Below are 17,325 nucleotides of genomic sequence, written 5' to 3' on the forward strand. Positions count from 1 at the left end.
TTTCTTGGGCAGGGAGGCATTGAGAGGGGCTTTTCCTCCTACTCCCATGCCCATCATCCCTGCCCTCTCCCTTCCCCTCAGATACGCTCCTCTTTCCCGCGCTTTTCAGGGAATCCCGTAAATTTACGCGGAATCCACTAGGGGGCGCCTTCTGCCAAGAGAAGGGAACTCCAGACGCTTCCCCATTGGGCCACTGGAGGGCGAAAGACACGGCTGCCTTTGTAGAGGAGGCTTGGAAGGAAATGACGTCACACACGCTTGCCTCTCTAGCACTCCGCAATCGCTCTCCTTAACCCCCGGGGCTCCGCAAGAGGGAGGGGAGGTTGCGGGAGAGTCTGGCGGGGGCAGATCCAAACGTGTCCCGGGTGAGTTGGGGGCTCTTCCCGAGGAAAGGGAGGCGGAGGAGGGAGAGACCCGCGCCCGGCCCTCCCCCGGCTGCAACCCCGGGTCCCATGTTCCCCAGCCGCCCTCTCCATGCAGGGGGAAGCGGGGATGCCAGGAAGGCTTCGGGGATCCGGGGTTCCCTTCCCGCCCCCTTTCTGAAGAAGAGCCCGAGTGGGGGGAGGGGAGGGTCGGCCTTGCGGAGGCCCAGCAGGAGGGGAGAGAAGCCGGGCGAGGAGGAGGCAGGATTCGCACCAGGCTCCCTGTCTCCGGAGGGGGAGAAAAGCGGGACGGCCTCTCCAGCTGCCTCCTTCCCGGCCCTTCTATGAGGACCTTGGTCCTGCGCTGGGATGAGCCACTTTGGACTCCGGGCAGGTTGGGGGAAGGTTGTTGAGTGGTTAAGTTTCTAATTCTTGGTATTTATTTTTCTTCCCATCTCAGATACAGAAACTCGAAGCCAGGCAAAAGTTTCTCTTGGGGGCAAAAAAAGAGCGGAATCCCTTGGAGGGATCAGTCCTGCAGCCCCAGAAATGGTCCCGTGAAGGAAAAGGCATCTGGAGACCCACCAGAGTCCTTTTTTTTTTTTTAATTTGATTTATATGCCGCCCTTCTCCGGAGACTCAGGGCGGCTTACAATGCGTTAAGCAATAGCCTTCATTCTTTTGTATATTTTTATACAAAGTCAGCTTATTGCCCCCACAAACTGGGTCCTCATTTCACCTACCTTAGAAAGGATGGAAGGCTGAGTCAACCTTGAGCCTTGGAGAGATTCGAACCAGCAGAAATTGCAGGCAGCTGTGTTAATAACAGGGTGCACTAAACCCCTGTACTATCAAGTCCTTGGAGCCATTTGGAGCTGCTCTGCAGGACAGAGAAAGGATGGAGAGACAACCTTTTGGAAAGGAGGGAAGCAGAAAAGGCCCTTCAGCTGCTCATCCTGGGAACTGTGGGGAGATCTGGACAAGGACTGGGCAGGAGATCCTGGAGGAGGAAACCCTCCTCCCTTCACAAGTTCAGCCCTGGAAGTTCCTCCAATACTGGGAGGCTGAAGGTCCCCGAGGACTTTGCAGCCGACTTCATATCTTTTGTAGACGATGGCTGAGACCAGATAAGCACACCAAAGCCCAGATGCTGGATCTGGTTGTTCTGGAGCAGCTCTTGTTCCTTCTGCCCCCAGAGATGGAGGGCTGGGTGCGGGAGTGTGGAGCAGAGACCAGCTCCCAGGCGGTGGCCCTGGCGGAAGGCTTCCTCCTGAACCAGGCGGAGGAGCAGAAGGAGCAGGTCGAATTGCGGGTAAGAGTTCAAAATAGAATAGAGAATCTGTTTGAATATTTTATTCGTCCTTCCTAAATTTCTCTGACATTCATATGTGGCGATGTCCCACCAATCTTACAGCATTGTTCCATTGTTTTCTCACTCAACCACACAGATGGATATTGAGGTCTTTCAGGTTGTGTTCCGAATATGAATCCACTTTATGTCGTGTGATGTACATTAATTCTGCTTCTTTTTTCCTTCCTCCTATTTGAAGTGCTGCACTGTGGAGATCAGAGATCCTGAGAGAAAGACAAATCCATCAAATCCCCCTCAGGAGCTATTTTTCAGGAGGATCCCTTGGGAAGATCAAAGTCAAGACACTTCAGGAGGTAATCCAAGCTCCTCCGATTTCCCAGAGAGATCCCATCTGTCTTACCTTATTCTCTTCTGTAGTATACCTCCTCTTATTTTGTTAAATATGCATTTTGAAATTATTTATTCCTTACAGAGAAACAAAGAATGAAGTTTTCTGCTTTTTACGATGGAGCTCAAGCTGTGATTGAACCTCCAAATCAAGTAAGAAAGGGAAAATCCCTACTAAACCCTACTAAGCAGGTATATACAAAAGTATGAAAGCTATTGCTTAACGCATTGTAAGCCGCCCTGAGTCTCCGGAGAAGGGCGGCATATAAATCGAACCAATAAATAAATAAATAAAAGTTATTAGAGTTCTATTGTTCTTTACAAAGAAACGGGGGTCAGTGTTCTCTCCTTCTATTTCCCCCCTTGTATCGACTGGATTATTTCAAGTCCTTCAACTAATAGGAATAAACGTATCACTGTAGTACTGATTGGTAGAGACGCATTCTTTTTGTCATTCTTTGAATTCTGCAAAGTTAATGAAAAATAACTAAATTCTCACATTGCCACCTTACCATTTTTAAAAAAAGCCTTGTTCATAATCGGTCGTTTCAAAAGTAAGCAAATCATAATAAAAAATAAAGCAGAATTTTAAAATCCAAAGAGAACGGCCACATAGAGCATGTAATCGTGGTACGTTGGGCTACAAAACAATTTCCAATCCTCTGATTTGTGCCTGGATTAGGAGATCAAACATTCCCACTTTGCAAAGGTTTAGAAATGGCCTTCGCAGAGAATTTTCTCTTCTTTGGTTCTCCCATTCAGCCAATAGCTCAGACTACTAGATCAATAAATGATAGGGCGATAGATAAATTGATCCAGAGGTGGGATTACTTTACTGAAAGGCACTGAAAGTTCTGCAGCTTGATAAAACTTGCCCAAATATTTCTTCAGTCAAACAAATTTGTAGAATTGTCCATTTTCTCACCTATATTTAGGACTTGTGTGATGCACAGCCATTTAACTTGGTGCAAATCTTTGCTTTGGGAACAATGGAGCAGAATAACAGAATTGGTAGGGATCTTGGAGATCTTTTACTCCAACCCCCTTCTCAGACAGGAAGCCCTATAATATTTCAGTTAAATGACTGTCCAATTTCTTCTTAAACACCTCCAGTATTGCAGCATCCGCAACTTCTGGAAGCAAGGCATTCCACTGATTAATTGTTCTCACTGTCAGTAAATTTCTCTTTAGTTGTAGATTAGTTCTCTCCTTGATTAGTTTCCATCCATTGCTTCTTGTCCCGCCTTCAGGTGCTTTGGAGAATAGGCTGGCCTCTTCTTCTTTGTGGCAGCCCCTGAGATATTGCAACACTGCTACCATGTCATCCCTAGTTCTTTTCATTAAACTAGACATACCCAATTCCAGCAACCGTTTTTTTATATGTTTTAGCCTCCAGGATCCTAATCATTTTGGTTGCTCTTTCTAGAGTTTCAAGATCTTTTTTACATTGTAGTAACCAATATTGAATGCAATATTCCAAGTGTGGTCTTACCAAGGCATTATAAACTGGTACTAACACTTCATGTAGTCTTGATTCTATCCCTCTCTTAATGCAACCTATGATTGAGTTGGGTTTTTTTTTGGCACCTGTAACATACTGCTGGCTCATGTTTAAGTGATTGTCCACTAGGACTCCAAGATCCCTGTTGCACTTTCTACTGTTGAACCAGGTATCACCTATTCTATCCCTTTCCGTTTAGTTTTTCTTTCCTAAATGTAGCACCTTCCATTTCTCACTGTTGATTTTCATTTTGTTAGATGGGGCCCAATATGTCGATAGTTCTATATCTCGAGCTTATCTTCTGGAGTGTTGGTATTCCTGTCAATTTAGTCTTGTCTTCAAATTTGAGGACTTCCCCTTCTATGCTCCTGTCTAAATCATTGATTAAGATGATCAGATATTGTGAATCCTCCTGTTCTGTTCTTTTCTCCGTGTTTAGGAGAGTTTTGTGTCCTTTGAGGAGGTGGCTGTGTATTTCTCTGAGGAGGAATGGTCTCAGCTGGATCCTGACCAAAAAGTGCTGCATTCGGAAGTCATGCTTGAAAATCATAGGAACGTGGTCTCTCTGGGTAAGAGTTTTCTAGACCCCAATTGGAGAGTTCAAGAAGACAGATTATAGTTATTAAAAAATCACGAATCCAATATTATTTCATAGGAGGGAGAAGGAAAGGATCTGACCTTCTGGTACTCCAAGGAAGGAATGAGTCAATGTTTCTTTGCTTAGCTTCTTTCTGTGCCATCCATTTCTGTTTGAACTTAGGAGGCTGAAAAGTGTGGTGTGCTTTTTTTTGTCAAGTTTTTTTTTAAATTTATATATAAACATTATTTTATACAGTGTATTTTCCAGGCATACATTTTACAAAAGGAAAAAAAGAAAAGAAATAGTAACATATATACTGATAGCAATAGTAGTAGTATAACAGAATGATTCTAACTGTATTTATAATTATGTTAGGTTATTTATTTATTTATTTATTTATTTATTTATTTATTTATTTATTTATTTATTCATTCATTCATTCATTCATTCATTCATTCATTCATTCATTCATTCATTCATTCTAATTTTTATACTGCCCTTCTCCCGAAGGACTCAGGGCGGATCACAGCCAAAGATAAAACAACACATATATAAAATTTAAAACCAATTTAAAAACATATTAAATAATTTGGCCCCAACATCATTAAAAACAAAAGCAACCCATCAAAATTAATGTTTAGGCCAGTCCAGCTTGTTGGAACAATAACGTCTTGAGGGCACGGCAAAAAGTGCGTAGGTCAGGGATCATTCGTATCTCCGCGGGCAATTCATTCCAGAGGGCGGGTGCCCCCACAGAGAAGGCTCTCCCCCTGGGGGTCGGCAGTCGGCATTGTTTGACCGACGGTACCCTGAGGAGTCCCTCTCTGTGGGAGCGTACTGGCCGGTGGGAGGCTGTCGGTAGCAGAAGACGATCTCGTAAGTACCCAGGTCCTAAGGCATGTAACGCTCTAAAGATGATAACCAACACCTTGAATCGCACCCGGAAGACCACCGGGAGCCAGTGCAGCTCGCAAAGGAGAGGTGTTATATGGGAGCACCGTGTCGCTCCCATAATCACCCACGCGGCTGCATTCTGGACCAGTTGGAACCTCCGGGTGCTCTTCAAGGGGAGCCCCATGTAGAGAGCATTACAGTAGTCGAGACGGGAAGTGACGAGGGCATGAGTGACGGTGCGCAAGGACTCCCGATCCAGAAAGGGACGCAACGGGTGAATCAGGCGAACCTGATAAAAAGCCCCCCCTGGCCACAGCCATCACATGATCTTCTAAAGATTGCCGCACATCCAGGAGGACACTCAAATTGCGAGCCCTCTCTGAGGGGCCAAGATCTCATCCCCAATAGTCAGCGATGGAACCAGCTGGCTATAACGGGACGCCGGAAACCACAGCCACTCGGTCTTGGAGGGGTTGAGTCTGAGCCTGTTTCTCCCCATCCAGATCCGCACGGCCTCCAGGCACCGGGACATCACGTCAAGGGCATCATTGGGGTGGTTCGGGGTAGAGATGTACAGCTGAGTATCATCAGCGTACTGATGGAACTTCACCCCAAAACCACGGATGATCTCACCCAGCGGCTTCACATAAATGTTGAACAGGAGGGGCAAGAGGACCGATCCTTGTGGCACCCCACAAACAAGGTGCCTCGAGGTCGACCTCTGCCCCCCAGCCAACACAGACTGCGTGCAGTCAGAGAGTAAGGAAGAGAACCACCACAACACGGTGCCCCCCACTCCTAACCCCTCCAACTGGCGCAGCATGATACCATGGTCGACGGTATCAAAAGCCGCTGAGAGGTCTAATAGGACCAGGACAGAGGAACAACCCCTGTCCCGGGCCCTCCAGAGATCATCAACCAATGCGACCAATGCCGTTTCTGTGCTGTACCCAGGCCTAAAGCCCAACTGGTACGGATCTAGATAGACAGCTTCATCCAAGTACTGGGGAAGTTGTCGCGCCACCACACTCTCAACAACCTTTGCCACAAAGCGAAGGTTGGAGACTGGACGATAGTTCGCTAATACAGCCGGGTCCAGGGAAAGCTTCTTGAGGAGGGGCCTCACCACCACCTCTTTCAAGGCGAAGGGGAAGAAACCCTCACTCAAAGAAGCATTAATAATCTCCTGGAGCCAGCCTCGTGTGACCGTCCGGGAGGCCAGCACCAACCAGGAGGGGCACGGGTCCTATAAACATGTGGCAGCGCTAAGCCTACCCAGAATACTGTCCACATCCTCGGGAGTCACAGGGTCAAACTGTGACTGGTTCCATCGCCCTTAGAGCTTCGTCTTATCCCCGACCTGCGTACTTTTCGCCATGCCCTTAAAACCCTTCTGTTTCAGCAAGCCGGACTGGCATAGTATGAATTTTTAAAATGTATGTATATTTTAATTTGCGGCCAAATTTTATATTTGATTTTAATTGGTTTTAAATTTTATAAATCTATGTGTTTTAATATGGCTGTACACCGCCCTGAGTCCTTTGGGAGAAGGGTGGTATAGAAATCTAATAATAAATAACTCCTCCCAGATAACACTCTCAAGATCCTCCTCCATCACCCCATCTGAACCTACCCAGTCGGAGTCCAAGCCTTCCCGAATCTGAGCGATTTTGTCATGCAGATATTGCACAAAATCCTCAGCCCTACCCTGCAAGGGGTCTTCCCGCACTCCCAAATGAAGAAGGGAGCGGGTCACCCTAAACAGGGCGGCTGGGCGGTTATCTGCAGACGCAATAAGAGCAGAATAATAATTAGATTTTACCGCTCTTATTGCCACTAGGTAGATCTTAATATGAGACCTCACCAGTGTTCAATCAGATTCGGAACGGCTGGCCCTCCAACCGCTCTCTAGGTGTCTTTTCCAGTGCTTCATCTCCCTCAGCTCCTCAGTAAACCAGGGAGCCAATTGGGATTGGCACCAGGTCAGAGGCTGCAAAGGCACGACGCGGTCCAAAGCTCCAGCGGCCGCCCTATCCCAGTTCTTCAGTCGAGTCGTGAGCCAGAGCCTCAGGGAATGGCCCAAGCTCCGTCAGGAACCTATCCGGATCCATCAGGCGCCTGGGACAGAACCACCTAGTTGGTTCTGTCTCCCTGCGGCGGAGGGTAGCGGCTCGAAAGTCTAGTGGAAGGAGTGAATGATCTGACCATGACAAGGGCTTGATGACTATATCCCCTTTTTCTAGATCATTCAGCCACTGACCAGAGACAAAAATCAAATCCAGAGTGTGTTCCCCCGTGTGAGTAGGGCCTTGGACTAACTGGGTCAGGTCCATGGCTGTCATGGAAGCCATGAACTCCCAAGCTGCCTCTACGTTTCACGGACAGATGGCAGGTTGAAATCCCCCATGACCATAAGCCTGGGGGTATCCACACTACCCCAGCTATTACGTTGAGCAGTTCGGGCAGGGCTGCCGCTATGTGGCAGGGAGCCAGGTACGCAATAAACAAGCCCATCTGCACCCCACGACCCCACTTCACAAGGAGGGACTCACATCCGGCTATCTGAGATACAGTGGCCTCCCTCGGACAAAGATCTTCCTTTATAATAGCCACCACCACCCCGCCCCTACCCTGAGCCCTCGGCTGATGGAATGCACAGAAGCTTGGTGGGCACATTTCAACGAGGGGAAACCCCCCCCCCCCAGCCCAACCAGGTCTCCGTAATACCCGCCAGGTCAACTCCCTCCTCCTGAACAAGATCGTAAATGAGGGGGGCAACTTAGACGTCCTCCTGGACGCACGGCTGTCTTTAGAAGAGCATATGACGGCCGTGGCCAGGGGGGCTTTTTATCAGGTTCGCCTGATACGCCAGTTGCGTCCCTTTCTGGATCGGGACTCCCTACGCACAGTCACTCAAGCACTCATCATTTCCCACCTGGACTACTGCAATGCTCTCTACATGGGGCTCCCCTTGGGGTGCACCCAGAGGCTGCAGTTGGTCCAGAATGCGGCGGCGCGGGGGATTATGGGAGCGACGGGGCGCTCACATATAACACCTCTCCTGCGCAAGCTGCACTGGCTTCCTGTGGTCTTCCAGGTGCGCTTCAAGGTGTTGGTAACCTCCTTTAAAGCGCTCCATGGCTTAGGACCGGGGTATTTGCGAGACCGCCTTCTGCCGCCAATAGCCTCCCACCGACCGGTTCGTTCGCACAGAGAGGGCCTCCTCAGGGTGCCGGCCCTGAAGACACACTTGTTCCATCTAGCTAGACTGGCTTGATCCCATCCTCTCAGTTTTTTAATCGAATTTTGGTTTTAATTGGGTTGTTTTAAATTCGGGCCAAAATTATTTAATTGTTTTATAAAATGTTTTTAAATTTTATATGTTATGTTTTATCCTGGCTGTACACCGCCCTGAGTCCCGCAGGAGAAGGGCGGTATAGAAATATAATAATAATAATAATAAAAAAAAAATGTGCTCCAATAGTTTCTAGCTCCAGAGCATGTCCACCATATATGATAAGATCCTGGTATTTTATGGCATTTCCAACATTTAGCTGATTTGTCTTTAAACATTTTTGCCAATTTTTCTGGAGACATATTCCATCTATAAAACATTTTAGATTGATTCTCTTTATATGCAGTGGACATTGTTAGTTTATACTTCCTTTCCCATAACTGTTGCCATCTATCGAGCTCAGTTGATTATCTACAATTTTTTGCCCAAGCAATCATTGTTTCCTTTACTTGTTCTTCCTCTAATTCAACACTAAGCAGAACACTATAGATTTTTAAAATTATTTTATCCTCTGTTCCCATGAGTATCCTATCCAAATCTGTCCTTTCTAAATAAAAACCGTATAATTTTGCATCTTTTTCATATCTTGCTTGTATTTGCATATGCTTATACCAGTCCATCACAATCCCTTATTCTTCCATTTCTTGTTTCCCTTTCAATTCCCCCTTGTCTGTAAGTAAGTCTTTATACCTAAAAATATTTCTAAAATTAACCATATTTGGGTGTATCAATGCTTCCATTGTTGATAATCATATTGGAATTTTCAAATAATATTTATCTCTAACCTTCTCCCACACTAATAACAATGCATTTCTTACATAATTTCTATGAAAATACGTATGTATCTTACTTCTACCATACCATAAAAATGCATGCCATCCCAATTGCAAATCATGTCCTTCCAAAGTTAGTAATCTTATATTTCTTAATTCGATCCATTCTATCATCCACATCAATGCTGCTGCCTGGTAATATAATTCTCAATTCAGCAGTTCAAATCCTCCCTTATTCTTGCATCTTGTAGCATCTTTATATTAATTCTTCTTTTTTCCCTGCCATATAAACTTTTTCATTATTTTATTGAGGTGTTGAAAATAAGTCTTTTCAATTTTTATAGGAATTGTCTGGAATAAGAACAATAATCTCGGTAATATATTCATCTTGATTATTGCAATCTTTCCCATAAGTGATAATTGCAAAGTTTCCCATTTTTCAAGTCTTTCTCAATTTGTCTTTTTAAATTATAATAATTATCCTCTTTTATTGTTACACATCTTGAAGTTAGTTGTATTCCTAAGTATCTCACTTTTTTCATAAATTGTATATCTAATTTCTCCCTTAATTCTCTTTTTTGTTTTTCTGTAATATTTTTTACCAATATTTTTGTTTTTTCTTTATTTTTAAACCTGCTACCTCTCCATATTCCTCTATTTGTTGTAATAATTTGGGTCCTGGTTTTTGGGGTTCCTCCAAAATAAATACTAAATCATCCGCAAAGGCTTGTAGTTTATATTCCTCTTTTTAAATTTTCGTCCCTTTTATTTCTTCATTCTGTCTTATATTTCTATTTAGCACTTCTAGAGTCAATACAAATAACAATGGGGATAATGGACGTCCTTGCCTTGTTCCTTTTGTTATCTTTCCATTCATCATTATCTTAGCTGATTGTTTATCATATATTGTTTTTATAGTATTAATAAATATCACCCCAAAATCCATTATCTGTAGTTGCTTTATCATAAACTGCCAATTCACATTATCAAAAGCTTTCTGTGCATCTAGAAATATCATCGCCATTTGTTTTTCTGGATGTGTCTCATAATACTCCAACGTATTCAAAATTATCTTCATATTATCTCTAATTTGCCTTTTAGGTAGAAACCCATTTTGGTCCATATGAATAAATTCATTTAATAGTCTCTTTAGTCTATTCACCATTATTGAAGCGAAAATCTTATAGTCCACATTTAACAATGAAATCGGTCTATAGTTTTTTATTAATTGCAAGTCTGAATCTTCTTTAGGTATAAGTGTTACATAGGCCTCTATCCTCGATTCTGGCATTTTTGCTTTCAATAAAAGTTCATTAAATAATTCCAGCATTACATTGCTTAACACCTCTTGAAATGTCTTATATAGTTCCGCTGGTAGTCCATCCGGACCTGGTGTTTTCCCTTTTTTTTTTTTTTAATCGCTTCTGTTAGCTACATCATTGTTATTCTCTCTTCTAGCATCCCTTTGTATTGTTCGGGTATTTTAGGTAAGTCTGATTTTTCTAAAAATTGTATTATCTTCTCTTCAGATATCTTCTCTTGATAATAAAGCTTTTCATAATACTTTTTAATTATTCTCTTATTTTCTTCACTCCTATAATGTATTTTTTCCTTTTCATCTTGTAAATATTTTATTGCTTTCTTCTTTTTCTCTTTTTTTATTTTATATGCTAACCATCTTCCCGGTTTATTCGCATTTTTAAAAATAAATTGGTTAGATGCTCTTAATTTATTTGCCTAAAATTCTTGCTCATTCAGGTTTATTTCATGTTTTTTCATTTCCATTTGTTTCTTAATTTTGTTATTTTGTGTGTCCTTTTGTAAATCTTTCTCTAGTTTCTTATACTCCTCTTCCAATTTCTTCTGTATTTGTCTTTTCTTCTTATTTTTCTTTCCCAGGTATGTTATTGCCAAGCCCCTTATATATACTTTCGTTGTGTCTCATACATTCTGAATTGATGTATCCTCCTTTTATTTATTTACTTTAATTCCTTTTTCATTGTCTGTTGAAATTCTTTTTCATTTAATATTATTTGATTCAATGTCCATCTTGTCTTTTTCTTCTGTCCTTTCCAAGTTATTGTTATTGGGTTGTGGTCAGCCCAAATGTTTGTTTCAATGTTTACTTCTTGTATGTTATCTATAAGTTCTGTTGAAATCCATATTATATCTATCCTCGACCACGACAAATGTCTAATTGAATAAAAGGTGTATTGTTTTTCTTTCAAATGTCTTTGTCTCCAAATATCTTGAATATTTAATTCTTCAATCATTGTAAAAAAAGATTTTGGGAGAGTTTTTCTGGGTTTCTTATTTGTCTTTGTTGTCTTATAGTCCAACTCCACATCCATTACACCATTAAAATCACCCATTATATATATATATATATATATATATATATATATATATATATATATATATGTAGGTCTTTGGTTATTCGGGTCTTCTCCCACGTAAAATTGGAAGTGTCTTGGCGACGTTTCGACGAAGTCTCATTCGTCATCTTCAGGCTGGTGTTCTCGGCTTCGTGCTTCCTGGAAGCACGAAGCCGAGAACACCAGCCTGAAGATGACGAATGAGACTTCGTCGAAACGTCGCCAAGACACTTCCAATTTTACGTGGGAGAAGACCCGAATAACCAAAGACCTACATACAAACACCCGCGAAAACCTGAGAAAACATATATATATATATATATATATATATATACATATATACATAGTCCAATTATATAATTTTCCTGTGCAACTTCTTATAAAATTCTTCTTGTTTGTCATTTGGAGCATATAACACTATCAAAAATATTTGTTTAAAATTCATTTTTATTTTCACCATTAAAATCCTGCCTTCTTCATCCTCAAATATTAATTTAGGCTGTAGTTTTTCTTTAACATATAGAACTACTCCCTTCTTACTTTGTTGTATCAATACAGCTCTAATAATTTTGTATGTTGTTTTCTAATATGGACCTCTTGTAAGCATATAATGTCTGTCTTTAGTCTATTTAATCTGTTGAAAATTCTGTTTCTTTTTGTCGCCGAATTCAGTCCATTTACATTTATTGATATTGCTTTTATTTCTTCTTCCATATTTTACTTTACTTGTTACTAGTTTTGAGTTTCATCACTCTTGTCTCTCTTTGTTCCTTTGGATCCTTTGATCTTGCACCTTCTCTTAGTGCTCTTTCTTCCTATTCTTTTGTGCTTTCTTCTGTACCTTTTTTCATCTTTATGTTTAATTTCTCTTGCTGTTCCCAATTCATCCTCTAATGGTCCACAAAATTGTATTATTGTATTAACTTCGCTTTTTCAATTAAATGCAATCTATGTCTTTTGTTCTTCCCATGTCACCAAGATTCATTCTGGTATTAACCATCTGAAACTCACTCCTTTTGTTATTAAAAATTTTGTTAAGAATTGATATTCTCTCCTCAAATCTCTAACTCTTTTAGGTATTTGCCTCAGTACTATTATTTCGTTGTCTTTGTACTTCAATGCTGTACTTCTTGTTATTTGTTATATCTCTGTTTTTAGTGCTTTCTTTGTAAACCTTACGTGTACTTCTCTTGGTAATTTGTTTCTCATTGCATATCTTGTATGAACTCTAAAAACCTCGTCAATCTCATTTAAAATCTTCTCCTTAGGTTCTTCTATAGCTTCTGCCAGCATCTCAGCAATCACCTCTGGTAATTTTTCTTCTTTTTCCTCCTCTATATTTTGAAATCTTAGATAATAATAAAACGGTCCATTTCCAATGAGATTATTGTTTTTTCTTGGTTTTTGTCTACTGAAATCAATTTTTCTTCTAATTCTTCAACTCTCTTTTCTGTCATTTCCGTTTTTTCTTCTACTTTTTGGGTTCTTTCTTTTTCTCAATCATCTTTTTCATTTCTTTTAAGTCTTGTTTCAAATCATCATGAAGAGACTGTATGAGATTTTTTAGTTCCAATGTCTCTGAAGTTTTTGTCTCTGTCGATGAGGGACTTGCTGCTGGGTGTAGATGTACTGTAAGTTTCTTCATTTCGATGTTGTCAAAGATAAGTCTATAATCCGCTTATGTTTTATTTGTAATCCAAATATCTAATCCTCCCCGATGGTTGGATTAGAGAAAAATAAAAAGAGAGCAAAGAGAAAAAAAAAGAACAAAAAAGGGACAAGAGTTCAATCACCTCCTCAAAAATATTCCAATGGTAAAAAAAGGGAGAAAAAGAAAAAAAAACAACCAAAAAATATAACAACCAAAAGAAAAAATAAAAACAAAAATTTAATTCCAAACAAGAAAAAAGAAGGAAAAAAAGAAAACTTTTCTTCAGATTCTTCTTGTCTTAATCCACCTTCTCAACAGTCCAGTTCTTTTCAAATCCATTAGGAAGAGAGAGAAAGCAGTAAACAAGGGGGAAAAAAGAATATCTGCTCCTTATTCCTTGTACTAACTTATAAAAAGTCCAAAAAAAAGCTGAGACAGAAAAAAACCCTATCCAGTACTTCTCCACCACAACAAAATCCAAACAAAGTACTTCAAAGTGTTCAGAAACAGTAAATAAGGGAATAGGTTAAAAAGATAAAAGGTTTAAAATGTAGAAACAAACTCAACAATCCAGTCCTTCTCTCTTGCACATCTGTTTTCTTATCTTCTCAGTCCAAATTATCAAGAACAGCCTTAGAGCTAAAGTTAACTCAAAATCCTTTTCTCTCTTTTTTTAAAAATTTTCTTGTCTTCTTTTACTAGATAGCACTGCAGGCTAGTTCAGTCAATCAGGCCAAGATTTTCAACAAAAGTCTTTTCCGCTTTTAATTAATTCTATTCAAACTTTAATTTCACAATTATTTACAACTATTTCATCTCTTTGCATAAAAAATTTCAGACTTCTCAAATTGGTTAGTCCTAATTTTTAAAAGAATTCCCAAATTCTTCCATTTCCCCTCCAAAAAGAAAGTTTCATTTAGCTTTGTACTTTTGCTTTCCTCGCCGCCCAATATCGGATGTGAGAGCCAAATGCACTCCCGCTCCCACTCCTCTCTCTCAGCCTCTTTCCCACTCTATTTACTTGCAAGTGGAACTGAAGGGAAAGGGTTTTTTTCGAAAACAGAAATTTTCTCACCTCAATGACACATGCTGTCTTCTTATGCTTTCTTCCGCTGCGGCCGCCCCAGCTTCTTAGTGACTTCTAAGATAGCTTTCTCCACCACCCAGTTTGAGGTACTTATCCAGACCAACCAGGAAGTTTGCAATCCCCCTGTGTTGGTCTGTCGGTGCTTCTCTTGTTCGTCATCCCTACAGGACGACTTGGGTCACTTGAGACCTCTGGGCAACAGAGATATCGATGGATTTTTGGGAGCTCCCAAAGAGTCTGTCGTACCGCCGCAACGCTGGCCATGCCTCATGGATTTTTGAAGTTTTTAAGCGATTGGATAACCATTTGTATGAAATGTTATAAGGTTTTCTGCCTAAGCATGGGTTGGAATAGAAGACCTCCGAAGTCCCTTCCAACTCTGTTATTCTATTCTATTCTATCTTGTGCAGTCCTCAGTTCGTAGAAAACTCAGGCCTATAGTACTATAGTGTGGGATCTGTGGAATGAGAGCTTGCACTACTGATCTTGCTTGATCTGGCACTAAAGTAGTTTAGGCATCTGTTCTCTGCTATTTGAAGCCAGTACCAGATCTGGGCAAAGAGGCCTTGCAAGCTGATGAGACTTTGGGGCAGTGAAGTAGCTTTTCTTGAGCCTCCCAACCTTTCCAGTCTCGGCCCGAAGAGCATTTAAAAGCCAATGGGAGGCTTCAAGGAAAGGATTTTGCCCCAAAGTCTCATCACTGGGATCGAGGAACGGGCTGAGCGGGGGTCCAGCCCTCTAGACACAAACTGCAGAGAAGTTGGTCCAACGTACACTGGGAAATGAACTTGTTTCAAAATTGTTTCAGTTCTCATAGATCTCTGCTGAAATTAATCCACCTCAATAAATCTTACATTTTCTCCTAATTCCTTCTTGAATCGTTCCCCTGATTATGCCTTAACTCAAAACTGACTTTGAGTAAGATTTGCATATATATAGATAATTGTAAAGGAAGATATTTTCTAGATATTTTCAAAGCTTTCATGAATATAGAAATCATCATGTCTATATCACACCACTGTAAGCATGCAAAATACAACATAATGGAATTTTGGAAACATTCAGAAGAATATTCGTTGACTTTCTACAGTTTGATCTTTTTTTCTAACCGTGTTATCATTTTCATTTCTCTTTTCCTTTGAAGGTAATAATGGGCAGGAGAATCACGATTCCTGTGAACTGTTCCAAGTGATCAATGCTAAAGATGGAACGGAGAACTTTGGAATTCGAATGGAATTCGAAAGCCATGAGAGAAGCCAGTCAAATAATTGGAATCAGGATAGCTCATATTCCACTGATGCTCCGATGCAAGACTTTCTTGCCGAACAAGACAAAATAAGGAAAAAATATGTTGGGAAAAGTATGAAAAGTGTAAATGAACACAATTTAACCCCCAAAAAAGGAAAAGATGCTATAAGACACAGCGGACAAAATTACAATGGGACATTCATTCATTCTCTTGGAAATAACTTCCTTACATCTCAAAAATTGATTCACGCAAAAAAGGAGCCTTATGAATGTTTGGAATCTAGAAAACATTTTAGAACAAGCAGGCAACTTACTTCCCATGAAACGATTCACAATGGGGAGAAACTGTGTTCAGAATCCCCTGTAGCCCAGTCCCTCCAAGCAGCAGGAGAGAAACCATATAAATGCAATCAGTGTGGAAAGACCTTTGCTCAATGCAGTTATCTTGCTTCCCATAAAAGGATCCACACAGGAGATAAGCCATTTAAATGCACAGAGTGTGGAAAGACCTTTGCTCAAAGAGGTAATCTTAAATCCCATAAGATGATACACACAGGGGAGAAGCTGTATAAATGCATGGCATGTGGAAAAACCTTTATTCATAGCAATGGACTTAGAAAGCACAAAACGATCCACACAGGGGAGAAGCCATTTAAATGCCTGGAGTGTGGAAAGACCTTTGCTCAACGCAGTTATCTTGCTTCCCATAAAAAGATCCACACAGTAGAAAAGCCATTTAAATGCATGGAGTGTGGAAAGATGTTTGCTCAACGCAGTTATCTTGCTTCCCATAAGATGATCCACACAGGGGAGAAGCCGTATAAATGCATGGACTGTGGAAAGACCTTTCCTCGAATTGGTAATCTTATTTCCCATAAGATGATCCACACAGGGGAGAAGCCGTATAACTGCATGGAGTGTGGAAAGACCTTTGCTCAACGCAGTTATCTTGCTTCCCATAAAAAGATCCACTTAGAAGAGAAACCATTTAAATGCATTGAGTGTGGAAAGACGTTTACTAATAGCAGGGCTCTTACTTCTCATAAGATGATCCACACAGGGGAAAAACCATATAAATGCATAGAGTGTGGAAAGACCTTTCCTCAAAGAGGTAATCTTATTTCCCATAAGATGATCCACACAGGGGAGAAACCATATAAATGCATGGAGTGTGGAAAGACCTTTGCTCATAAAAGTAAACTTAATTCCCATAAGATGATCCACACAGGGGAGAAGCCATACAAATGCATGGAGTGTGGAAAGACCTTTCCTCGAAGAGGTAATCTTATTTCCCATAAGATGATCCACACAGGGGAGAAGCCGTATAAATGTATGGAGTGTGGAAAGACCTTTGCTCAACGCAGTTATCTTGCTTCCCATAAAAAGATCCACTCAGAAGAGAAACCATTTAAATGCATGGAGTGTGGAAAGATGTTTACTAAGAGTAGTGCGCTTATTTCTCATAAGATGATCCACACAGGGGAGAAACCATTTAAATGCATGGAGTGTGGAAACACGTTTGCTCAGAGCAGTGGACTGGCTAACCACAGAAAGATCCACACAGGGGAAAAGCCATTTAAATGCATGCAGTGTGGGAAGACGTTTGCTCAACGCCGCTATCTTGCTTCCCATAAAATGATCCACACGAGAAGCCATATAAATGCATGGAGTGTGGAAAGATGGAAGCCATAGACCCAAGCGAGTCTGTGGAATGGAAATACCAGAGTGTGCTCCGCAGCCAGATCTTGGAGCGGCTACCTGAGAATTTATGACTAAAAATTTCTCTACATTTTGATTATTAATTTTAAAAGATATAATGGGAAATTGTGAATGGAGTAAGCGATTCTACCTATCTATGAC

The 17,325-nt window shown here is 41.2% G+C and overlaps 1 protein-coding gene across 1 annotated transcript in view; it reads left to right on the forward strand.

Moving 5' to 3' along the window:
* LOC139309252 (zinc finger protein 729-like) overlaps positions 1 to 17,325 on the forward strand; it is a 38,733-nt gene extending 21,408 nt beyond the window's left edge. The window contains exons 6-11 of the mRNA XM_070933311.1: positions 110 to 221; positions 1,204 to 1,674; positions 1,913 to 2,027; positions 2,147 to 2,214; positions 4,002 to 4,131; positions 15,362 to 17,325. Coding sequence (XP_070789412.1) covers positions 110 to 221; positions 1,204 to 1,674; positions 1,913 to 2,027; positions 2,147 to 2,214; positions 4,002 to 4,131; positions 15,362 to 17,157 — 2,692 coding nt within the window. The 3' untranslated portion in view covers positions 17,158 to 17,325. The remainder of the gene's footprint in view (positions 1 to 109; positions 222 to 1,203; positions 1,675 to 1,912; positions 2,028 to 2,146; positions 2,215 to 4,001; positions 4,132 to 15,361) is intronic.

The sequence above is a fragment of the Pituophis catenifer genome, unplaced genomic scaffold, assembly GCF_029215685.1.
Source record: "Pituophis catenifer annectens isolate HBS135680 unplaced genomic scaffold, rPitCat1.0.hap2 SCAF_2, whole genome shotgun sequence".
In the NCBI taxonomy this organism is placed as follows: domain Eukaryota; kingdom Metazoa; phylum Chordata; class Lepidosauria; order Squamata; family Colubridae; genus Pituophis; species Pituophis catenifer.